This window comes from Heteronotia binoei, chromosome 4 (assembly GCF_032191835.1).
Source record: "Heteronotia binoei isolate CCM8104 ecotype False Entrance Well chromosome 4, APGP_CSIRO_Hbin_v1, whole genome shotgun sequence".
In the NCBI taxonomy this organism is placed as follows: Eukaryota; Metazoa; Chordata; class Lepidosauria; order Squamata; family Gekkonidae; genus Heteronotia; species Heteronotia binoei.
In genome coordinates this window covers 87576641-87603139 of record NC_083226.1, presented here as the reverse complement: position 1 = coordinate 87603139, position 26499 = coordinate 87576641, and the positions used below count along the sequence as shown (strand labels likewise).

Sequence of the window (26499 nt, the reverse complement as noted above, 5' to 3'; positions counted from 1 at the left end):
TATTTTTCATAATTAGGAGAGAGCCAAGTTGTTTTCTATGAAGATATAAATGGGGGGGAAGGAGCAGGTGCATCAGGCTCAGGGGTCTTCCGTTCTTACTGCACAATGCCACACTCCATATGCACAATTTTAAAGAACATTTTAAAAGAATGGTTATATAATGATATTATATACTATACAGTGGCAGTGTGGCCAAGATATCACTTCCAGGTTTTCATGAGCAGGGCTTTTTTTGTAGCAGGAACTCCTTTCCATATTAGGCCACACACCTTTTATGTAGCCAACCCTTCAAGAGCTTACAGGGCTCTTAGTACAGGCCCTACTGTAAGCTCCAGAAGGATTGGCTACATCAGGGGTGTGTGGCTTAATATGCAAAGGAGTCCCTGCTACAAAAAAAGTCCTGATGAGAAGTGATGTCATGATGCAGGTGAAGTTGTTTTTCAAGGGTTCTGGGCTAGGAACCCTACTCTTGAGAACATGGCCAGCTCACCCACTAGACAAACTAGGCGATTGCCTAGGCCGCCAGCAGGACGGGGGTGCCAAATTCAGCTTTCCCCTTTCAGCAGATGCCTAGTTTGCCTGCTCCCCAGCCTCCTCCTCCCTCTGTTTCCCACGCCAGGTCGATTTCAATGCCCAGAATGGGAATCGAGCAGGCTATCTAAAGGCGACCCCCTGCTGATTGATGGGTAAAACTGCACAGCACACTCACTGCCAGCGCCGGGGCAGGCCAGCAGCAGGAGGAAGGAATCGCATCCTGAAAGGGCGCCAGCCACTGCTGCTGCCTCCTCCCCACTTCTGGATGGGAAGGAAGTGGGGAGGAGGCAGCAGCAGCAGCAGCCTCCCTTTCACGACCTGATTCCTTCCTGCTGCTGCTAGCCTGTCGTGGCACTGACAGTGAGTGCGCTGTGCAGTTTTATCTGCCGATCAGGTGATCGGCAGAGGGCGCCTTCGATAGCCTGGGGGCTACACTTGACCACTGTTCTGGGCATTGAAATAGACCTGGGGTGGGGAACAGAGGGAGAAGGAGGTGTGGGGGGGCAGCAGCCCGGGGGATGCTGTGGAGTGGAGGGGCAGACCGCAAGTCTCCCTTGGGTGCCATGAGCCCTTGGGCTGGTGCTGCCTGAGAAGGAAACAACCATGTATGCAAAGCTGAATGAAGTGAGAGAAAGAAGAAAGGAAAGATAAACCTTTGGACTTTGAGCAAGAAAATAAAATAACATGGCACAGGAAATTCTGCAGCTGTCTAAAAAAATAGTGGTTTACAGCCACTTACAAAACAGAATTAAATGCTGTCTGAAATTACCATTCCTACCATTCCCACATTGCATCAGAAAAATATGAGGCAGGAGAGATAAAAACCAAGGTAAACATCATGGTGTCAAAGGGACCTAATACAGAACAAGAACCTGTGAAGCCCCTCCTATTCAGACCATGCGTGGGGGCACAGAAACTAAGTCTGGAGGGCTCTCTTAGATCTATACATGCATACGTATAACACACTGGTCGTTTTCGCACTCACCTCCAGCCGGCGCGACCCCCCTCTTCACCGCGCAGGATCTGCGCGGATTTCACACTAAATGCCGCGGAGCAGCCTTTTGCGCCAGAAACTCCCGGCGCAAAAGCCGCTCAAACGCCAAACTGCTTTTTGGCGATTTACGTTTGAGCGGCTTTTGCGACGGGAGTTTCCAGCGCAAAAGGCTGCTCCGCGGCATTTAGTGCGAAATCCGCGCAGATCCTGCGCGGTGAAGAGGGGGGTCGCGCCGGCTGGAGGTGAGTGCGAAAACGACCACTGATTCTCCCTTTACTACTCTCTCTCTCTCTCTCTTTTGAGTTTCCATCAATTCTGTGCTCAGTTTTAGGGTCATCTCTGCCTCCTCCTCCTCCAGATACTGTTGCCTTCTCCCTTCCTCCTGTTTTCTGCTGTGTTCCTCTGCTTAATCAACACTGCCGCCATACTTCCTCATTGTCCTTCTCCTTCCTCATTGTCCTAGCTGCCGTATTGAGATAGGCATTTTGTCTGATTCTGTCTATCTGATTCTTTTGCTCTGTACCACAATCATGCACATGCACAAAGGTTACTTGCTAATTTTTCCTGGAGTTTTTATTCCCAAACTAGATTTTTTAAAAAATAGATTTTGGGGGTACAAAATTGGTTTCTTCCAGATTTACAAAACCCTCACTCATAGTGATGCATGAGTGTTGCTATTTGCATGGAGATAGAATATTGCTATCTGCATGGGGCACACACTTTGCAATAGCCTGCAAATAATTTTTCAGGAAAAAAAAATCCCCTGAACTAGTGCAGAGCTAAATCTGACTAGTAAGACTCATATCCAATGCAGATTTCAAAATGATAATTAAGCAGCTAGTTTTCTACCGTGTTAATCCCAAAAGTGTACTTTGCATAGGGAGTAGACAATGTAATTAATATGCTACAGGAACTGAGTGGTTCCTTCAAAGAGGGGGCTGAAAAGTCTGCTCTCTCTTTTCAGCACACTATTGAAGTTCATCTTGGGTGAATAGTAATGAGGGCTTAATGGGTGTTTAATATGCTTGAGGTCTATAATACAGCATGAGAGCAATAAAGGTGCCCCAGGAAAGCAATCATAATCTGACATGTCACCTACTCTCAATAGAATTTTTAAAAGTGTATTCTCTGAAATGGCTAGTAGCTGAGTTATCATTCTGGTATTTCCTGTCTATTTTCTTTGAAATTCAAGCTTCCCCCAGAAAAACAAACTTACAAAGCTGGCACTGCTAAACTGCAGAGATACTGTTTTATGAAAATGAAATGTTTTTTGCATGCATTTACCACCTACACTTTTGCAAACCAAAAACCAGCTAGGAATATTAGGAAAGTTTGGCTCTAGCTCATTTGGTGACTATTTTTTAAAATGAAAAGCCATCAGTTAGTATATATCTATCTACCTTCTGGATTGGACAAATACCACTCATTTCATTCTTTAATTGTTCTGGAGTTTGCTGCACCAAGTGATGCTCCTTGGACCTTATGATCCACTGTGATTAGTGCATTCCAGAAACAGTTCTATGGCACAAGATAGGAATGATCCGATTTAGCGAGTATAGCTAGGGTATAAGATTGTGGGGCAAATCTTGTGATAATTTCTAGTTTTGCAGGATCCTACCCTTTGCGACCCCATGGTCAAAGTCACGCCAGGCCCTCCTGTCTTCCACCATCCTCTGAAGTCTGCTCAAATTCATGTTTGTTACATCAGTAACGCAGTCCAGCCATCTCATCTTTTGCCGTCCCCTTCTTCTTTTGCCTTCTGTCTTTCCCAGCATCAGGATCTTCTCCAGTTAGTGCTCCCTTCTCATTTGGTGGCCAAAGTATTTGAGCTTCAGCTTTAGCATCTGACCTTCCAGGGAACAGTCAGGGTTGATTTCCCTTAGGACTGACTGATTTGATCTTCTTGCAGTCCAAGGGACTCTCAAGGTTCTTCTCCAGCACCACAGCTCAAAAGCATCTATACTTCTGCGCTCAGCCTTCCTTATGGTCCAGCTCTCACAGCCATACATTACTACTGGGAATACCATTGCTTTGACTATATGGACTTTTGTTGGTAGGGTGATATCGCTACTTTTTATTATACTGCCCAGGTTCACCATAGCTGTCCTCCCAAGGAGCAAACGTCTTTTAATTTCATGGCTACAGTCACCATCGGCAGTGATCTTGGATCCCAGAAATGTGAAGGCTGTCACTACTTCCATGTCTTCCCCTTCTATTTGCCATGGTGTGATGGGGCCAGATGCCATGATCTTAGTTTTTTTGATGTTGAGTTTCAAGCCTACTTTTGTTCTTTCCTCTTTCACCCTCAACAAGCGGTTCTTTAGATCCTCTTCACTTTCTGCCATTAGAATTGTATCATCTGCATATCTGAGGTTGTTGATGTTTTTCCCGGCAATCTTAATTCCAGTTTGTGCTTCATCCAGGCCAGCATTCCACATGATGTACTCTGCATATAAATTAAATAAGCAGGGTGACAATATAAATCCTTGTCAAACTCCTTTTCCTATTCTTAACCAATCAGTTGTTCCATATCCTGTTCTGACCGTTGCTTCTTGACCCTTATACAGGTTTCTCAGGAGACATGTGAGGTGGTCTGGTACTCCCATCTCTTTAAGGATTTGCCACAGTTTGTTGTGATTCACACAATCAAAGGCTTTAGCATAGTCAATGAAACAGAATAGACATTTTTCTGATACTCCCGTGCTTTCTCCATAATCCAGCGAATGTTGGCAATTTGATCTCTAGTGACTCTACCTCTCCGAAACCCCGCTTGAACTTCTGGTAGTTCCCGATCTATGTACTGCTGAAGCCTAGCTTGTAGGATCTTTAACATGACCTTGCTGGCATGTGAAATGAGTGCCATGGTGTGATAGTCTGAACATTCTTTGGCATTACCCTTCTTTGGGATTGGAATACAAACTGACCTTTTCCAATCCTGTGGCTACTGTTGCATTATCCAAATTTGTTGACATAATGTATGAATCACTTTAACAGCATCATCTTTTAGGACTTTGAATAGCTCAACTGGGATACCATCATCTCTGCTCGCTTTGCTGTTAGTAATGCTTTCTCTTTTGACTTCACACTCCAGGATGTCTGGCTAAAGGTCAGCGATTTCACTGTCATGGTTGTCAAGGACACTGAGATCCTTCTTGTATAATTCTTCTGTGTATTCTTGCCACCTCTTCCTGATCTCTTCTGCTTCTGTTTTGTCCATACCATTTTTTGTCCTTTATCGTGGCCATCTTTGCACGAAACGTACCCTTGATTTCTCCAATTTTCTTGAAAAGATCTCTTGTCCTTCCCATTCTATTATTTTCCTCTATTGCTTTGCATTGTTCCTTCAGGAAGGCCTCCTTATCTCTCCTTGCTTTTCTCTGAAAATCTGCATTCAGTTGGGTGAATTTTTCCTTTTCACCTTTGCCTTTCGCTTTCCTTCTTTCCTCAGCTGTTTGTAAAGCCTCATCAGACAGCCACTTTGCTTTCTTGCATTTCTTTTTCTTTGGGATGGTGCTGATTGCTGCCTTCAGTGCAATGACACGAACCTCCATCTATAGTTCTTCAGGCACTCTATCAACTCTAGTCCCTTAAACCTATTCTTCACCTCCGCTGTATATTCATAAGGGATGTGATCAAGGTCAAACCTGTATGGCCTAATGGCTTCCCCAGTTTTCTTCAGTTTAAGGCTGAATTTTGCAATGAGTAGCTCATTATCCAAGCCACAGTCAGCTCCAGGTCTTGTTTTTGCTGACTGTAAGGAGCTTCTCCATCTTTGACTGCAGAGTATATAATCAATCTGATTTCTGTGTTGCTCATCAGGTGATGTCCATGTGTAGTGTCACCTTTAAGGTTGTTGGAAGAGGGTGTTTGCTATGACCAGTTTGTTCTCTTGACAAAACTCTATTAGCCTTTGCCTGGCTTCATTTTGTTATCCAAGACCAAACTTGTCAGTTGTTCTGGTTACCTTTTGACTTCCTACTTTGGCATTCCAGTCCCCTATGATGAGGAGGACATCTTTTTTTGGTGTTAGTTCTAGAAGGTGTTGTAGATCTTCATAGAAATGGTCCACTTCAGCCTCTTTTGCATCAGTGGTTGGGGCATAGACTTGGATTACTGTGATACTGAATGGTTTGCCTTGGATACAGACCGAGATCATTCTGTCATTTTTGAGATTGTATCCCATTACTGCCTTTCTTACTCTCTTGTTAACTATAAAGGCCACACCATTTCTTCTACGGGACTCTTGCCCACAATAATAGATGTAGTGATCCTCTGAGTTAAATTCACCCATTCCCGTCCATTTTAGTTCACTGATTCCCAATATGTCGATGTTCAGTCTTGCCATCTCTTGTTTGACTATATCCAGCTTACCTTGATTCATAGATCTTACATTCCATGTTCCAATGCAGTATTGTTCTTTGCAGTATCGGACTGTTCTTTCACCATCAGACACATCCACAGCTGAGCATTCTGTGAATTAGTATTTAATTTGCATTCTGTGAATACTCAGACTTTGACCCATAAACATTTTCTTATGGAATATCACCAGGCAGACTTAAAATAGTCTCTGATAAATGCAAGATGTATTCATGGCTCCTGTGTCCTATGGCTGTTACTCATTTAGGAAGTCCCAGAATACCTCTGCCCCACCAGGCCCCATTGCCACAGTGCCTGCAGATGTGACTTACCCAGAAAAAGAGTGAGGCCCAGTTGACATTGCAGCTACATGTCTTTGTTGCTTTGATGTGATGTGATCAAGTTGGCAACATCATGATAACACTCTTGTATTTGGACAAAAACTCTATCATAGAAGCCAAATTTACCATAGAGTTTTTGCCAAAATACCAGAGTGTTGCCTCACCATCATTGTGTAATTATGTCACTTCTCGATTACATTTAAGTGCCATAGACACACTGGTGCAATGTCAAATGAGTCTCCTTGATCTCGGTAAACCCCCCTCCCTCCCCCCCATTGCCCTGCCAGTTGCCAGGAGGAAGCTGACAATCCTAGCAGTAGGATACAGAATTAGGAAACCACTTAAACAAACAAAGAAAAAACTGTTTAGAGCTTGACATACCATAATGCCAAAAGTGGGTTACAATGATATTATACTACACATCATAGGCAGGTGATATGAACACTTCCTTATTAAAAAAAAATCCTTCTGAGCTGTTCCATTATACTACAGTCCTAACCCCTTTATAAAAGTCTCCTCCTTAACACTTCTGTTTCACATATTGGCAAAAGAGCATACTTTAGTAAGATCAGATTCTGATAAAATCATATAAATAAATAAACTCCTATTGCTGTGAGTATTGTCCTCCTGTCTGTTAATTTGCCCCCCAAGTCGGCATGAAGAGTCAGACACAAAGTGTTGGTATAACTATGGGCCACTTTATTAAGCATAATGAAAATGGCAAGGGCACCCAGAACTGTGGCCTGGTCAGGGCCAGGGGTCTCAACAGACCACTCCCCTGCCATTCACGGGTGAGAGACTCAGCCCCCAGCTGGAGCCATGTGACACAGCTCCCGCCAGGCCGGCCCAGCAAGAAGGCATGCCCTAGAGGGCCCAACCACCAGACACATGTCTTGATGGAAGGCACCCTCTAGTCGAGGCTCCAGGACGGTCTGTATTCTCCCACCCAGGGTCATCAAACCCAAAGGTTGATTTAGCCAGACCCCTAATTCCCCAAAAGGGGGATGCTTCATGGTCCTCCCCTAGCTGCATAGCACCATAAACCCAGTAAAACCTGCCACTACTAAGGCCAAGTCTCTACTTAGGGCTTAGCACCCACCAGGATGCCCAAGGCTATCCACAGCCCTTGCTGGAGATCTCTCAAGAAAAGCATATTACCCTTTTCAGAGAGATGCACCCCATCCCCTCTGTAGAGGTCAGGAAATTTCAAAGAAATATCCGGATGGGGTAAATAGTGGCCCAACCCCCCTACCAATGCCTTCCTAATTTCCTTGTTAGCTTTGTAATGGGCCCACTCAATACCTGCAGGGTCCAAAGCTCTGCGTCACACCTGGCGGGGAATCATGGCTGACCAAATTATGGTGGTTCCAGGCCATCTCTTCCTAATGTACTGAAAATCCTCACAGGCCTGCAAGACTAACGCCTTGCCTTTTACTGGCCCAAGATCATTCCCTCCCAGGTGAATGATTTAAACATGAAGAGGAGGGCCCGCATTCCCTTGGAATAACAAAGGCAGCAGGCCAGGCCATTGAAGACCCTGGCGCCCCTGCCACTCATTAGAAATGTATTGGCTGAGTCCCAGCTGAGAGCCGACCGAAGTTCTCCGAGCCTGATGTGCGGCCCAAAACACATAGCTGTGTCCACAGATGAGAACTCGGCTCCTCTGGCCAGGAACAACAGCATCAAAAAAAGAAAAAAAAACAATCAAACTAGAACAAGAACCAGCAACATTTCAAACAAACAAACAAAGCTAGGAACTGAGCAAAGGTCGAACACGAGATTTGTAGGCTGATGAGCACTTACAGTGAAGGTGGAAGGATATCCCAGAGCAGCAGCCGTAGAGGCTGCCCCAATTCTAAAGGAGTGGGTACCAAACCACACCCCAGACAACCCGAGCTTAGCTAAAGCCCGAGAAGTCACAGCCCAAAACTTATGCTTCTTCAGCGGGCTACCATTAATGTGACAAAACAAAAACCCTTCCTTGGGCCCGCAAACTGCCAGATAAGCAGCCAAAGCGTAAACTGGGCACAACTCAAGCTCAGAGCAGGTGCCCAGCTCCAACACAGTACCTTTTTGATGCTGGTCCATCTTAGAGCAATGGACAGTAATGACCGCCTTTCCCCCTACTAACCTCAGGTCCTGTAGCAACAAAGCATTACCAGAAACATCATTTCTGGACCCTGCCACTAGCTCACTGACTCTAAGAGCCCCAATCTCCGACGAGGAACAGAAGCTGGGGGCGGGTATTCAGCCGATGCAATGGCCAAGCCCCGCCCCCTTCAACACGTGCCCAAACAGGCTGTCAATCCTCCCTTCCCTTTCAGGGAGGCAAAGATCAACCCAGCAGCCTAGCATAAGAACATAAGAACATAAGAGAAGCCATGTTGAATCAGGCCAACGGCCCATCCAGTCCAACACTCTGTGTCACACAGTGGCAAAAAATTTTATATACACACTTACACTGTGGCTAATAGTCACTGATGGACCTGTGCTCCATATTTTTATCTAAACCCTTCTTGAAGGTGGCTATACTTGTGGCCGCCACCACCTCCTGTGGCAGTGAATTCCACATGTTAATCACCCTTTGGGTGAAGAAATACTTCCTTTTATCCGTTTTAATTTGTCTGCTCAGCAATTTCATCGAATGCCCACGAGTTCTTGTATTGTGAGAAAGGGAGAAAAGTACTTCTTTCTCTACTTTCTCCATCCCATGCATTATCTTGTAAACCTCTATCATGTCACCCCGCAGTCGACGTTTCTCCAAGCTAAAGAGTCCCAAGCGTTTCAACCTTTCTTCATAGGGAAAGTGCTCCAGCCCTTTAATCATTCTAGTTGCCCTTCTCTGGACTTTCTCCAATGCTATAATATCCTTTTTGAGGTGCGGCGACCAGAACTGCACACAGCACTCCAAATGAGACCGCAGCATCGATTTATACAGGGGCATTATGATACTGGCTGATTTGTTTTCAAAACAAAGCTGTCGGCTGCTAGCAACGCAATCAGTTTACAATGAACATAACAGGTCTCCTGTTAGCATGAGGAAAATATTTGCAGTGGATGGCCATAACTAGTCACAATGGCCATAATAGCAGATGAGGGTAGCAGGCACTGAGAGATACTACATGTTCCCAATCTCTAAATGCTAAAATGGGCCCAAATTTTAGCTCTCTAAATTTAAAGCTGCTATTTGCCAAGACTTGGATAAACTCATTGGCTAGTTCCCAAACTGTACAAAAGCCACTGTGTCAGATTAGGAATCTGCAGTTTGGTAGTTCTCTTTCTATCACAGCAAACACTCAAACACTGTATTTTCCTAATTGCTTCCATTTTTATCAGCTAGACCTTGGGAACTACTTTAAGAGTGCAGAGCCAATAAAGGTGGAGGGACAACAGGGAGGAGAGTATAGGGGTTGTCAGGGTGCTCAACTAAATGAAACTATCATAGTTCAGGCTTGTGATTGTACAAGACAAAAACAAGGCCGAGGTCAGACGCACATAAACTGACGAGATGGGCATGGATGAAAGCCAGATGCATGTTGGATTTTATGCAGTTGTCCAAACATCAGCATCTGGCAATGGTCGTTGGCTCGTTCGTGTCTCGAACTACCACGACTGAGATGCAGACTTTTTTGATAGTACATTAAATCCGGAATAAGAATGCTTCCGACGACTCCCGCGCGTACTTTCTATGTTTGAACACTCCATTGTAGCCGACTCGTCGCAAGCGCACATCCGCTTCCCTGCGAAAGCCCACTCCAAATGATATAATTGCGCCAGCAATTGTTGACTCAGCCTTCCAACCTTTCGAGGTTGGTAAAATATGCACCCAGCTTGCTGGGGAGGAAAATGTAATGACCAGGGAAGGCAATGGCAAACCACCCCGTAAAAGATCTGCCGTGAAAACTTTGTGAAAGCATCATCACCCCAGAGTCGAAAACGACTGGTGCTTGCACAGGGGACCTTTCCTAAATGGGGCAGGAGGCAGATCGCCCACCTTTGTGTCTCCCTGCCAGGGGAGGAAGATGACCCACCTTTGCTGTCTCCCTGCCAGGCAGAGAGACAGCAAAGAGAGTTCCTGGGCTTCCCTTCCTTTCCAGGTGTTTAAATGGGGGGGGCAGATCACCCTCCTTTGCTGTCTCCCTGCCAGGCAGAGAGACAGCAAAGAGAGCTCCTGGGTTTCCCCTTCCTTTCCGGGTGTTTAAATGGGGGGGGGGGGCAGATCGCCCACCTTTTCTGGCACCTTTAAAAAAAAAAGCCAAGCATGATATCCACGGTACTGCACTTGTGCAAGTGTGGAATGCCATCTCAAAAAATGAGGTCCGGTTGAGACCTCTGATCAACCAACGACGGGACCAACACTGCTTAGAACTGAAGGATGGAGGGATGTCTGATCAGGAAATTCGTTGTAAAAAAGCTGTGGGATATAATAGCAACGGGTTAGGGATGGATTTAATGGTGAGTGTGACCGCGGCCCAAGACTGGCAAGTGTAATGCAGGACCCATCTCACCAATATAGGTTTAAATTGAAGTCACAGAAACATTGATTTCTAGTTACCGCTACAGTGAAGGTGCCTCTGGAAAATGAGGATAGTACATCAGAGTTCACCAACATAATTGCAGGGGACTTTGTCATCATACCTTTTGTGTGTCAGAGACTGCTTGGTTAGTTAGCTGAAGTGTTTCTGCTGTTGGCAGATATATATGCATGGTGTGTGGGGGGGCGCAGTTTAGACAAAAATGTAAACTGTAGAAACCAAAGCCCATGAAAGAGAACAGACAATGTTTTCCCCACTGATTTAAATCAGTAGTTACTAGTCACTAATGCTACTTTTGTTGTTGTAATAATTTACAGAACAATCCTAAACATATTGACACCAATGTTCCCTCTAAGCTGCAGAGTCTTGTGAGCAAAACCTCTACTTTGTGAGCTACTGGCATTAAAGTTGTGAGCTACTGCATAATTTATTGTGCTCTAGGGCCATTTTTACTGAGCTAAGACAAAAATATATGAGCTGGAGGCTAAAAATCTGTGCACTAGCTCACGCTAACTCAACTTAGAGGGAACACTGATTGACACCCTTTTATGTCAATTGAAATCATTGGGTTTAGAACAATGAAACACTGTTTAGGATTACTCTGCTATAATAGAAGGGAAGAAATATTTCATGGTTAGGATTAAGAGAAAATTTCATTTCATTTGCTCCTAATTCTGCTTCAAGAATTTCACTCTGAAGACTCCCTTTAATGCCTTTTGTTGGCATACTGGTTAGCAGCAGAGTGTTTTTGCTGGTTTCTGAATATTCATCCAATTTACTTCATTTATACCTCATTTTTCTCCCTAAGAGGAACGTGAAGTGACTTACAACATTCTTCCTTTCTCCATTTTATCTCCAAAAATACTGTAACATAGGTTAGGCTGAGTGTATATGACTCAAATTGCCCAGATTAAGCTTCCATGGCAGAGTGGAGATTACAACCTTCTCAGCTGCCTCCTCTCCAGGCTAAACATGCCCAGCTCCTTCAACCTTTCTTCATAGGACTTGGTCTCCAGACCCCACACCATCTTCATTGCTCTCCTCTGGATCATTCCAGCTTGTCTATATCCCTCTTAAAATGTGGTGCCCAAAACTGAACACAATATTCTAGATGAGGTCTTACCAGAGCAGAGTAAAATGATACCATAACTTTATGTGAAGAAAGGAGGGAGTTGGCAGACCAGATGCAGATGACAGAAGGCATCATTGGCTAATGGCCATTATATTAACCTGCTTTGGAAATGCCAGCATTCCATCCACTATGAGTAGATGCAATAGTTCTAAAACACCATATTGGAGAATGAGTAGGTGACTGAGTCTCTGTGTTAAAACATGCTCATGTAATAGAGTCTTGTAATAGTGTTTTCTGATACAGGGATGGAGTAACCACATGGGTTTATTTCAGGACCTAGTTCTTTGGTTTGTCTTTCTGATAGACAGTTTGTCTGTATTGGGGCTTTTTAATTTTCATGCAAGAGCTTGTTCTTGGAAACAAAATTTATTGCTAATTATACAAATTCCTGTAAGAAAGTAATGCTATTTGAATGTAGATTAGTGTGGTTTATAAGATCACAAACAATTTATACAGTGGTTGTTATCTAAGAAGAGCAACATTTCTGTATTTTTAAGGCATCGGCTATTGGGGGAGAATATATAAGATTTTGTGTTGTACTAGATCTTTTTAAAAATCTTAATTGCTAAACAATTTTCATAAATTTTCACAGTAGGAAATGTCATTTTTAAGCAAACCCAATAATTGTCCACCAAGATTTTAAACAAGCATATATTTTCCTAGAAATATATTCAATTAATTCTCTAGCTTTTCCAGTAGCTTTTCTGTTCTGAGAAGACAATGATGTATATATGCAGAAACTGAGGTGAATAGAATAAATTATGACATTTTTTAGCAGTGGGTTGGAGGATCCAGCCAAATTTTTGCTCAATATCACCAAATTATCCTTGACAGACCCTCTCCCACATAGCTTTTGTCTATGCAGGTTTCATGGGTGGTCAAAGATTACCCTCCCTCCTATTTTCACCATGAAAAAAACCTTATTGGATCATCCAACCAATGATTCTGTAAGATTCCACAGCACATGTTGAGGGTATGCTTCCAGCTTAGACGTGTGTGAAGTAGTGTCAAATCACAGCTGACTTACGGTGACCCCAGCAGGGGGCTTTCAAGGCAAGTGATTAAACAGAGGTGGGTTTTTAATTTTTTAAATTATGTAGTTTTTAAATATAATTATGTAGAACAGTAAGCTATAACATAACAAAATTACACTATAACATAAATTACAGAAACGCCCCCCCCCCCAAAAAAAAACAGAGGTGATTTGCCATTTGTAGTCTTCATTCCAAGTACTGGTCCTTAGCTTTGTAGATCTGACAAGATTTATTTTTCCCTGGAGCAGCTGGCAGCATCTGCTTTCCCCCACCATCTCCTTGAAGGAAGCATGAGGGTGGGGGGAGCCAATTGGGACTCAGTGTAGGAATGCTGGCCAATTGAGGAGCTGACTCTCCAGACAGATCTGGCACCAGCCACACTTCAGCATCAGTTTGGCCCACCATGAGCCCCCACCCCACTCTCTTTTTAGACCATGTGGGATCAGCAAGTTGTCAGTTTTCAGGACTGAGCAGGAATTTTTTGGTCCTCACTCATATTGGCAGAGAGGGAGGCCTTTTTTACCTGCTCCACATGACCAGAATGGGTGAGGGATAAATAGGCCTGGCAAAGCTGGTTAGGCCCTAACTGGGAAGGCAGGAAAAGCACTTTTGAGATGGCAAGCACTCCAAGATATCAGTGAAAGGGGGGGCGGGTCCTCAAACTGGGTACCTATGGACTTTGTAGTCAGGGGGACTCTCAGTTGGGGGTGTCTTTGGGGTTCGGGGAACATATTATGAGCCTTAAGTCTTGGCAGTTGTGGGCTGGAATGTGCCTCTTCTCTACACACTGGCATGTGGGCTGTGACAAGTAAGGTCCCAAGGGATTCTGAACCCAGCTCTGAGCCAGAGTGGGTTTGCCCTGTTAGCATGCTTGCTTTGCAAGCAGGGCTGGCTCTTCCACTAGGCAAACTAGGTGCTTGCCTAGGGCGCCAGCCCTGGAAGGGTGCCAAATTGGCCACCCCCACTTTTGGTTTTAAAAAAATCCTACCCCTCCCTGCCCCAATCGCCGTCATTTCTCCCCACCTCCTTTCCGGCCTTCCCTGCCTGGATTGCCGTTGTGTCTTCTCACTTCCTTTCCTGCTCTCCCCGCCCCGATCGCCACTGCGTCTCCTCACCTACTTTCTCACCCTCTCCGCCCCGATCGCTGCTGCATCTCCTCACCTCCTTTGCCACCCTCCCCACCCCGATTGCCGATGATGGTCGGTTTGCCTCAAGCCTCCTGACCTCGTGCAGCTGTGTTGCCTCTGCCCCCAGCCTCAGGTTTGCAAAAAGCAGCACTAGGGTGCAGGAGGCAATGACCAGTTTTCACAGAGTAGGATCCCTCTGGTAGGTTCTTCTAAATATTTGCCCACGTGTCTCTCTCTCTCTCTCTTCTCTCTCTCTCAGGAAAGGAAGGGGGTAGCTAGCAAAGGAAAGTAGGGAAAGAGGACAAGAACTGGCACCTGCTGGGTGAGGGAGGTGTGTGGGTGTGTGCCTTGGGTAGAAAATGATGGAGGCAAAATAACTGGTTCAGAGAAAAGGCAGGAGCAGGAGCCCCTGAAATTTCCCAAAGACCGTCTTTGCATTTTCAAAGAACAGGTAATTGAGTCAGCCCCTGTTTGACCATCCTTAACTACCTTTCCCCCTCCCTCTTTGCGCCAATACAATAGTAAAAAGGTAGTCCCCTATGCAAGCACCAGTCATTTCTGACTCTGAGGTGATATCGCTTTCACAAAATTTTTACGGAAGACTTTTTATGGGATGGTTTGCCATTGCCTTTCCTAGTCATCCGCTTTACCCCCAGCAAGCTGGGTACAATGTCATTTTTAACTAAAAGACTCAGTTTATGAAAAAAGTGATTGCCTGCCCTAATGGGAAATCTCCATTGTGTTTCCCCCTCCCCTCTCCTCCACAAGTGTTTTTAGAAGGGGCTGGCTTTGTCCTGGGAGTTGTGTATATCTTTTGCCCAAAGAAAACCACTGTAAAGTTATTCTTTTTTTCCTAGTGTAAATATGTCTCTTTATATCTTCTGTGTCAAACAAAATGCAGTCGGGAGCAACTGAGTGTGGAGGGAGGGGAGGGGTGTGAAACTCTACCCTCCCTAGAACATGCACAAAATATTTTTTGAAAGTTGATCAGGCAGTCCACACTGTGGAACTAAAATTATATTGACCTTCCTTACAGGGCTGCTGTAGGGGTCACTGTGAAAATGTAAGTGAAAAGATGAGCTGTATAAAAGATAAGTTTCAATTTACAATATCAGTATTAATGAAGGAACATAATTTGAGTCCAGTGGCACCTTTAAGACCAACAATTGACTTTATGAGCTGTATAATGACTAATTTTTAATGTACAATATCAGCACTAACCAAAGCTGCTCTGTTTCTGAGATCTGACAAGGTCAGGTTTGCCTGGGCTATCCAGGTCAGGAAGCAAAGTTTTGTGCTTTTCATTTTCCCTACAATTCATCTGTTTTTGAAAATTGGTTAATAGTGCGGGGGGGGGGGGGCAGAAGTTAGTCTTGCCTAGGGCGCCAGATAGTCTAGGGCCAGCCCTATTTGCAAGCACAATACAAACCATGCTTTAATGTGCTAATGAGATGGTGCAGATCACCATATGTTTAAATAAAATTCCCAGTTTAACCCATAATGTGTCATGTTTCATTGGGTGGGCAGGGCAATAGAGTAACATGGATGCTTGCTATAAAGTGAGACCTGAATTCTTGTCGATACCCCCCTAGGTACCCATGGTCTCAGTTTGACACCAGTGCTCTTCCCCAGTGAGGAACTGGGAAATTAACAGGAATGCTTTTTATGGATGTGCAGTTGTGCGTACCTGCAGTGTCTGCATTCCCATCACCTGCCCAAATGCAAGTGGTCCTAAGCTCTGATCACTCCAAAACCTGAACCCTTGGTCAGGAGAGGTCTTCAATATCCTATAAGCATCAGGAAGGTGGTTGCCTTTTAGTAATATTGCCCACCCCTAACCCCTGGATCCAAGTCACACTTTCAGATGGACTTTTCTGCCTTTTCTTTTGACTCCTCTTCCTTTTCTCATCCAGTTCTGATCTGGATTAATGAATGCAGCAGTAGGATTTAGCCCAATCTTGTCCTTCCCTCTTCTCACCCCATACCCAGATTTTTCCTTTCTTTTTTCCATTCTGCACCTCCCCTCACACACCCAGTGGCCCCCCTCAGCTCCAAAGGTAACCTGCAACACTCCAGTGTTGGGCAAGGGATTTTGTCTGCTTCTTCAGCAGGCTAAGCCAAGCAGACTTGGCTTTATGTCTGATTGGTTTCTGGAGAGCTGCGCCAGGTGGAGAGAAGAGAAGGCTGAACTGGGCTGTGCTTGCCAAGCCATTTCCTTTTATCAATAGCCAGAAAAGCAGGTGGGAGCCACAGCATTTTCAGCAGGAAGCACAACTCTCTTAATGCCAGCAACTCCAAACAGTCAAGCAAACACACTTTCTTACCTGACAAGCCCTTGGTCACATCGTCTGCCCTGCTCCCTGCATGCACAGCGACCCTGGCTGGGCCACCTTTCCCATACAAATTGCAGACCTGCAAAAAGTGTAGTGGAGATTCAGCTGACTTTGCACAGGTACACATGCATGCATACACACACACACACATGTTGCCAATGGTCACAACTTGCAGTGGCAATTTCAGAGGATTCTTGTAACGTACTCGAAGCGGAGACGAGAGTAGGGCAACATTGTTTATTAGGAGCACGTTGCAAGCATGCATACACGCAGGCCGGGTCCCACTTATATACAATCCCCGGTACAACCTACAGGGTTGGTCAGGCCAACCCTGACCCGTTGAACTTCCCGCCACAGCTGTTGATAGGCGGGGAGATTCGCGCCCTGCGCCGGGGCTTCTGGGACGGCCCAGTTGCCCCTGCGCCCGGTCGCATATTATTTACTGATACACTACACCCCTCCCCCCCTAGTTAATGAACATAGTCTTGCAGGTAGGCGGGGGGTCGGCGCTCTCGGGTGGACCGTCTGGGGAGGTCCTGAGGGGGAGGCGCCGCCACCGCATCTGCGGCCGCGGGGGACCCTGGTGCGGATGGTGGCGGCCGGACTGGTTCTTCGGCACCTTCGGGCTCTGGCGGTTCCGGTGCTACCTGGGCCGGCGTTAGGGGTGATGGAGCCGCGTCCTCCGGTCGGTCCCCGATGAGCTCCTCTCCGGCTCTTGCCTCTTCTGTGTCTGCCAGTTCCTCTGGTAGCGTGCGGCGCCTCAATTGGTCTATGTGCCGCCGTAGTACCTGGCCCCCCTCAGTTGATATGTCGTAATGGCGGGACCCGGTGACTCGTAGCACTCGGTCCGCCACCCAATTGGGCCCCCTGGCGTAGTTTCGGGCGTAAACCGGGTCGCCCGCGAAGAAACCCCTGACTGCGTCCCGGACCTCGGGGCTCTCGCGGGTGTCTGACGCCCGGTCAGGGTGTAGTCTGTCCAGCCGAGTTATGAGCTTTCGCCCCATGAGGAGCTCGGCCGGGCTAACCCCTGTGACCGGGTTGGGGGTGATCCTATTATCGAATAGGAATGCTGCTAATCGGTGGTCCCAGTCTCCCTGTACAATACGGCCCAGGGCTTCCTTGGTGGTGCGGACCATCCGCTCTGCCTGGCCGTTGGTGGCTGGGTGGAAGGGGGCCGACCTTATGTGCCTAATAAGGTATCGCTGGAGGAACGCCTGGAAGTCTGCGGACGTGAAAGCGGTCCCATTGTCCGAGACTATGGTGTCCGGGATACCGTGTGTGCTTAAGACCCTGCGTAATGCTCGGATTGCGGCTGCGGACGAGGTGGACCCTACGGGGATGACCTCGAGCCATTTGGTGTAGGTGTCCACAATTATCATGAAGATCTGCCCCTGGAATGGCCCCGCAAAGTCGAGGTGGAGTCTCGACCATGGTTTCCTGGTGGACTCCCACCTAGTGGCGGGGGCGCTGGGAGGCTCGGGCCGCGACTCTTGGCACGTCTGGCACCTGCGGACCCAACTCTCTATTTCCCCGTCCATTCCCGGCCACCAGACGTAGCTTCTGGCCAGGGCCTTCATACGAACTATGCCGGGGTGGGTCTCATGGAGGGATTCTAGAACACGCCTTTGCAGCGGGGGCGGAATCACCCCCTACTTCCCCATAGTAGGCACCCCTTGTGGGCCGCAAGTTCCTCCCTCCTGATCTTATAGGGTTTGAAATCTTCACCCATGTTCCCCTCTGGCCACCCCCTCACCACCCAGTCGAGCACCCGTGCCAGTGTCTTATGTTTCTGGGTGGCCTTGGCGACCTCCGCTGCGTGAAGGGGCGGCTCTGGGAGGCTTTCCATCAGCATGACCTGGTGTGCGGGGGCGGGGTCTGGACCCATCTCCGGAAGCGGCAAGCGGCTGAGCGCGTCCGCGTGACCCATAGCCTTGCCGGCCCGGTGTACCAGTGTGTAAGTGTAGGAGTTGAGGAATTGATTCCACCTCAACACGCGCTGTGACAGGATTTGGGGAGTTTGTCGATCTGGGGCCAGCAGACCTAAGAGGGGCTTGTGGTCCGTGGCTATTGTGAACCTCCGCCCGTACAGATACTCATGGAACTTGCGGACCCCCGCCACGATCGCCAGAGCCTCCTTATCTATCTGCGCGTAATTGCGCTCTGCCGGTGTCAGTGTGCGGGAGTAGTACGCCACTGGCACCTCCCTCCCGTCCGGGAGTTGGTGCCCCAGGACTGCTCCCACCCCGTACGGCGACGCATCGCAAGCCAAGATGACGGGAAGGCCCTCGTCAAAATGGTGGAGCACCGCATTGGACACCAGAACGTCCTTGACCGCCTGAAACGCGGCGGCTTGTCGTTTGCCCCAAACCCAAGGGGCTTTTTTATCCAGTAGGCGGTGAAGGGGCTCTGCTAGGGCTGCCTTGTGGGGGAGGAATGAGTGATAAAAGTTAAGGACCCCCAAGAAGCTTTGTAGCTCCGCTTTGCAGGTGGGGGCCGGAGCTTGCACGATGGCCCGTGTCTTTTCTTCCGTGGGGTGGATACCCGCTGCGTCCACGGCGAACCCCAGGAACTCCACCCGCGGAACCCCCAGCAGGCACTTCTCCCTCTTGACTTTTAGCCCCGCAGCCTGGAACCGGCGGAGCACCTCTCTTAGGCGGTTTCCGAATTCTTCGGGGTCCGGGGCGGCGACTAAAACGTCATCGAAGAACGGCTGGACTCCGGGGATCCCTTTAAGGAGAGCGTCCATTATACTCTGGAAGATCCCCGGAGCGACGCTTACCCCGAACTGTAGCCTCCTCACCCGGAAGGCCCCCCTGTGCGTTACTATCGTTTGGGCTTCCGCCGTCTTAGCATCTACCGGGAGCTGTTGGTAGGCCTGTGCCAGGTCCAGCTTCCCGAAGATCTTGGACCCCGCTAGGGCCGCCAGAACGTGGTTTACCACCGGCACTGGGTAGGGGTTATCCTGCAGTGCCTTGTTTATCGTGCATTTATAGTCTGCACAGATCCGCACCTCCCCGTTTGGCTTGATGGGGGTTACTATGGGGGTCTCCCAGGTGGCATAGTCCACAGGCTCCAGGACACCCTGGGCTGTGAGGCGGTCTAGTTCGGCCTCTATTTTTGGCTTTAAAGCGAACGGGACCCTCCTTGCCTTGAGCCGGATCGGCCTGACCGTGGGGTCTAGGGGCAGGGAGATGGCCGGCCCCTTGTAGCTTCCCAGGGACCCATCGAATACTTCGGGGAACTCTTTGCAAATCTCCCCGAACCCGCTGGGCGTTAAGGTTTGCCCCACCCCCTCCACGCGTATCCCCAAGGGTTTGAACCAATCCAGCCCCAGCAGGGTGGCAAGTTGGCGCTTTACCACCAGGATGTCCAGCGGCCCGTAAAAGGACCCCCTCTCAACTTGCACCCGCGCCCACCCCGCAATTTGCACCGGGTTCTTCTGAAAGTCCCGGAGTATGAAGTTCGCCGGCCGTAGTTGCAGCCGCTGCCGGGGGCACAGTTCCCTCAGGGTCTCCTCCGCTATGAGGGAAATGGAGGAACCTGAGTCCACCTCCATTTGGCAGGGGTTCCCTTCGATGAGGACTGCCACTTTAATTTTATCGGGGGTGGCGTGGGGCAAGTTCAGTACCTGTAGGGACGTGGAGTCTGCTGAGTGGGACTCCGCTGACTCGTGGTGCGTGGTCGGCCTCCGACGGTTGAGCTTGGCCCGGCAAGCCCTGGCGATGTGGCCGGTCTTCCCGCAACTCCGGCAGTCCCAGGTCCGGTACTGGCAGTCTCTCCGATCGTGGGAGTCGCCGCAGCTGGCGCACTTGGTGGCCGGAACCCTCTCCGACGCTGGTGGTCGATCGGCCGCTCGGGGGCGTTGGGCCGCTCTGTTGGGTGGGCCGGCGGGGCGACGCAGCTGGTAGGCTTCTCTCTCCTCCATGCGGTCGTGGTCCAGCTCCTCGTGGTGGACGGCGTCTGACCGGGTCTTGGGAAAGGTCCTGGAGGTCCTCTCGAACGCCACCGCTTCGCTGAAGGCGCTCTGGAGGGTGAGCTCTTCTTTGGCGAAGAGCTTCTGTTGGAGCCTCTCGTCGCGGAGGCCCCACGTGAATCTGTCGGCCAGGGTGTCTTCCAGCTGGGGGAAGTTGCAGTTCCCGGCGATCTTGCGGAGGGCCGCCAGATAGTCGGCGGCCGATTCTCCTGCCGCCTGGTCCCTCCTGTGGAACAGGAATCTGCGAGCCACCCGGGAGGGCTGCGGCAAGAAGTGGCCCGTGAGGAGTCTGATGATCTCCTCGTAGGATTTCTCCGCCAGGCGGGCGGGCGCCGAGAGACCCTTTGCGATCTCGAACGTGGCAGGCCCGCATACGCTCAGGAGAACATCCCTCTTTGCTCCGGCGTCGGTAACCTTGTTGGCCCGGAGGTAGAACTCGACCCGTTCCGAGTAGGACTCCCAGCCCTCTGGATTTGCGGGGTCGAAGGGCTCGAGGTGGCCGGTGATTCCGCCCTGGTTGGCCATGGTGGCGGCGGCGGTCGTGGCCGGTCATTCGTTGCCCAAGATCTCCGTCGTAGCCGATAAGGCTAGAATCCCATCCTCGTCGCCAGTGTAACGTACTCGAAGCGGAGACGAGAGTAGGGCAACATTGTTTATTAGGAGCACGTTGCAAGCATGCATACACGCGGGCCGGGTCCCACTTATATACAATCCCCGGTACAACCTACAGGGTTGGTCAGGCCAACCCTGACCCGTTGAACTTCCCGCCACAGCTGTTGATAGGCGGGGAGATTCGCGCCCTGCGCCGGGGCTTCTGGGACGGCCCAGTTGCCCCTGCGCCCGGTCGCATATTATTTACTGATACACTACAATTCTACTGTGCATTATGTACACTCACCATGTTCCCCCATATTATGACATCTTGTGACTCTTTCCCATTTTCACAGAGGCTCATAAGACAGCAGAGAATTCCCTAGTGCTTGACTTCTAGTTTCAGCGACGCGTGATTAGGAGCGGCTCGGAGCCGGTGCGTCCAGAGCCGCTTCTAAATCAGACCGATTGAGGGGTTGCTCATGCAGGGCGACTTGACTCTGGGGCTCAGGAAGGGTCCCAGAAGGCAGGGAGATCCAGTGGTAGAAAGGGGGTGTCAGCAGAGGCGGCTGCTCCCCGATCCCGCTTGCTTCTAGCCTCATCACTCCGATCGCCATTTTTAAATGGCATGAGGGCTGACTGCCGGCTTTTCTTTTTCCTTTTTCCTTCTTCATTCTGGATTTAAACAACTCTGCAATATTAAGACAAGCTGCATCTTCCTCATTACCACTGTAAGTGTTCCTTCTTCTTCTTCTTATTGACGTGTAAGGCTTTATCTTCGACAAGCAGGGAAATGGAGAACCAGGGCTGAAGCGGAATTTAAGTGGAGGCAAAAGACTAAGAAGAGGGGAACTCTCTCTCCTTCTTCTTCAAGGCTTCTAAAAGTTTCTGCCTACCTTGGTGATATTTACAATACCTGCATGAAGAGAACCACACCAATCTCTAGTTATAGAAGAGACTTGATGGCTGAATTTAATTGATTTGTTTTAAACCCCCCTCTAGAAGGAAAAGTTTTGGATTCTGGGAAAGTTGCTTGCAAGTATATATGGATTTGAAGGATAGCTGGCTTAAAAGTATTTTGAAGCTTAAATTGAAGTGCTCTGAATGAATGTATAAGAGCTCTAACGACTTTTAAATGCTGGTGGGTATTTTATACTGACTTATAAGACATAACAGGATCTTTGGTTGGAAGAAGAACATCTGTGCAAATTTCCAAAGTGGATTCTCATTCCTTCTTGTTGGATATTATGGATATAACCCTTTAATTTTGTTTTTACTTTTTTTCTTTCTTTCTACCCGTGGTTGGAATATTTTTGGAATAGTTTTAATACTTTTGGCTTTGGATTCCTTTTTTTCTCACCCTTCCTTTCTTGGATTATCAAATATGGAATTTTTTCTTATTTTTTCATTTTTTTTGCTTTTTTCTTTGGGAGTGCCTGGTTTCATGTTTTTTCTTGGATTATTTGTTTAATTTTTAACTCTTGATTTTACTCTTGGATTATAAATAGGGCATTCAGCCCCGGATTACAAATTTATATCTTGAAGTAGCGTAGCGACTTGGATTTTAATTGAACTATCATTGTAGAGGACTTGTTATAGTGAATTGTTTTTGTTATTGTGAACTGAATTATTTTGCCTACGTACTATTAAGTGTGTTTTGCTAAAAAGTCTTTGTTTATTATTGTTCCTACTATTGTTTTGGGTATGACAAATTGTTGACAGAACCTAGAAGGTTATTTTCATTTTAAAACTATTTCATAATAAGGGCAATGCTTGGTGGAGATTAGCTTATCTGTTATAAACAGAAACATAGAGTTCCAAAACAAACTCTGAAGAGGCATCATTTAGACTTGGTGGCTGTGCGTGCACTTATTCTAATAAGAATGGAAAATAAAGCTGGGATTGGTTTCAAAGAAACAGTAAAAAGAAAAAAGAAAACTGAGAAGGAAAACCCCCAATATCTTCACCCAGTGCTCCATCTGGGTTAGGGAAATTTACGACCATGCAGGGAGATATGAAAGAAATGCAAAGCACTTTACTGACTGCTGTAGCACAGCTGATTAGTAAAGTAGATAATATTGGTGAACAGATGGCAGAGATTAAACAAGAGCTTTTGGAAAACAGCAGACAGACAGCTGAGACTAATAAAGCCTTAAAAGTATTAGATGGCTAGGTGACAGATAATACGCAAAAGGTGGAACATCTGGAAAAAGAACAGAATATACATGATTCTAGGTGATAGAGCTGCCTAAATGCTGAGGTTTCAAAACATACCAGAAGAGAAAACTGAAGACTTACAGAAAATTTAAAGTGAAGCCTTGGCTGAAATTTTACAGGTGACTCCTCAAAGGATGAAAGAAGAGTTTGATCAAGTTAGACAGGTGCCATCAAGATATACAAGACAAAACAAATTACCTAGTGAAGTTCACTTGAAGCTTACAAGAGGATTAGAGATTGCCTTTACTGGAATTGTCAAACCTAATAGATATTTTAACCAAAAGATTCATAATATAAAATGTCAAAATGTTGATGATGTTTAGCTTAGAGATGATAATATGTGACAATTTATGTATTTTAAGAAAGTATTGCAGATGTAGGCTTGTATTCTTTGAAAGTATCTTTATGCAGAATAAGGTTAATATGTACTTTGTTTTCTATTCCCTCTATTCCCTACCCCTATTTTTTTTCTGAAACTAATAAAACTTAAAAAAAAAAAAAAGAATTCCCTAGTCAGTATCTGGTCAGTATCTAGAGTGGATTTCCCCCTTTTGGTTCCCTTGTGTTCCTTTTGGTTCCCTTTCATTCAGTGAACTAATGCTAGAATGCAAAATGTGAACCATGAGGATTTAAATGTGCTTGCTGGATGCTACTGTGCAACTGTGATAGGACAATTGCATAATTTAAAGAACCCTTTGGAAACCAACCTCCACATGTCACAATTGATATTATGACCCATTTAAGAAAAACTGCAGTTTTTAGTTGCAGCTGCAGAATAAATAAATAGAAATATACTGGAGAAAAATTAATCATGCATACAGCAGGCACACAGATCCAAAGTCAAGCTTAAAGGCTTGACTGCTCGGATTCTCTGGAGTAGGCTGTCAGTGCATAATGGACCAGTATCTTCTCACAGGACATAGAGATCCAGTAGACTCCTTTTATTTCTGGAAAAATCATATATGCTTTTCAATAACAATTATAAACACCATTCACAAAGTTACAACAAAGGAAATTTCAGTGAATTTAAAATGAAACAGGAGTATCCATTTATATGATCATTAACATTAGCTGTGTAATTATGGAGAGGTTTGGGATTTCTTCACATACGAGGAGTAGGTGTGTGCCAGGTTGAATAGTCTTTCATGTCCTAATGATCTTGAGAGGAAAAAATAAGGTTTTTTATTATTAACTTGCATATTAACACAGAAACACACAGACACCATACAGTGCATTTAAAGATAACTGACTTGTCTGCCATGAATTTTAGATCAATGAATGCTGGCTTGCAGAGAGTGAGTGTTTGTGCTTTTGCTAGCTTTCTTGGCGAAGCTTATGTGTGAGCATTTCAACAATTACATCTGAAAGAAAAAGAAACAGCGGAAACAAGGCATTCTCTATTGTTCTGCCAGATGCTACCAATGGGCAGAATAGATATCAAATCCCACACTGAATTTTCAGAAAAGATAAAAGCATACATTTGGATTCTGGATTGTTTACCACTCCTTATCAACTTGGTGATTAGATTAATCATCATACTTATTATATTTATTAGAAACTTCAAATGAGAACACTGATAATTTACCAGCTACCAAAGGCATTGAATACATTTTAATGGTGTCCTAGATTTCCACAACAATAAATGAGGTTATTTAGATCACATTTACAGATGAACAAATATAGGTGGAGCATTAAAGGTGAGGTCTGCACTGAAATCCTGCTGTGTGAACCCCATTTGTTTTGCTGGGAATCACAAAGAGGTCTTGGAGTTAGTAGTGAAGTAATAAGGGCTCTTAGATTGTGAAGTAATAAGGGCTGTTAGATTGTATCCTTTGGCCCTATATCAATAAAGTATACGGACATAATCAGGGATGTGCTTCTAAAGGATAGTTAGAAAAGCTAGAGTCTTACTTCTCAACTGAATCTAGTCCCTCACTCTTCCTTACCATCAGTTGATCAACAGAATTCCGGTGTTGTTCTCTGAGATACATGCCCTGGCTATTGATCACGTCAGCAGAGATCAGGACCATGGAGGTAAACAAAAGTGGAGAAAAATGACACACTAACTCCATGTAGAAGATAATTCTCAGTGTAATCCACGATTTGCAACTTCTGTGTGCTAGTAAACAGTTCATTAATACAGATAGCAAACCGTCCTATGACACATGTGTCCTATGACACATGATCGTCTTTTGTACACATAGGTTCAGTAGAGTTGAAGTGCCATAATTCATTTCCTGGCTTTCCAAGTTACTATTTTGTTTGAATTTTCTGATGTCTTTCTGAATTCTTTCTGGAACGTCACTGCCAGTCACAATCCTTCAGCATTTGATAGCAAATAGTAATTTGGAAAGTCATGGCACTTCAACTCTACTGAACCTGTAAGTACAAAAGATGGTCCCTTGAAGAAGGATACTTCCAAAACGAAAATGGGCCGGTTCTTTATTATTCGTTGGACTACAGTTTAAATGTTGCATGGTTCTTTGGACAGTAGTTGTGTCGTGGATAGGATGGTTTGCTATCTGTATTACTGAATTGTTTACTAGCACACAGAAGTTGCAAATTGTGGATTACACTGAGAATTATTTTCCACCCGAAGTGAGTGTGTCATTTTTCTCCAGCCTGGCTATTGATCAGGCTGGTAAATTTGCTCAGAGACTTTGTGCCCAACTAGGATTATGCATATAGAAAGCTGCTTCTGCATGTGCATAGCCTCTGCCCATCCTGAAATGAAGACACAGGACACTTTATGGATTAAACTGGAACTTTATTGAATAAGATGATCTGCATAACAATTTAACTTAAAGTATGGGTTCTTGCTGATTAATAGGGCAATACCACCCCGGCTCAGATCCAGGTCCAGAATTCCTCCAAACCTTTCTCCTCAGCCACCCTGAGTCTGCTTTGGTGGGGAGGGCAAGATATAAATCGAATAAACCTAAATCTAAACAGTCCTCACAATGTGCATAGAGGAAATGGATGGACATAATCCCTGCCCATGACTGCAGAGCCTTCAGGCTTGGTGTATGCTCTAGCTTTGGTGGACCGAAACCCAACCTGGCAGCTGCTGAAAATGCCCCAATTTGAAATAAATGAGTGCCATAATGATGACTAGATATGCCAGCTGCAGCCAAAGCCTTCTGAATAACTGTCCAAAACTGGCATTGAGTTAATTGAAGACTACTGTTATGTTGGAAAAGCAGCCCACTCTGCAGTCCCAACATTATCAACCACCCTTCCAGCATTGCCACTGGGAAAATTACTGCTTCTGCACTCTGGTACAGGATCTGCACTCTGACCCACTCCTCTCTGATCCACTTTGGATTGTCACA

At 46.5% G+C, this 26499-nt stretch overlaps 1 protein-coding gene across 1 annotated transcript; it reads right to left on the bottom strand.

The window, feature by feature from the left end:
• Positions 1-17492: 17492 nt before the first annotated feature.
• On the bottom strand, positions 17493-25197 carry LOC132570121 (uncharacterized protein K02A2.6-like; the record flags this gene model as incomplete). The annotated part of the gene is given in 4 exon segments (XM_060236555.1): positions 17493-18034; positions 18037-20044; positions 20528-20860; positions 25114-25197. Coding segments are annotated over 4 exon segments (2967 nt in total), but the record flags the coding sequence as incomplete, so codon positions are not given.
• Between the last annotated feature and the right edge of the window lie 1302 nt (positions 25198-26499).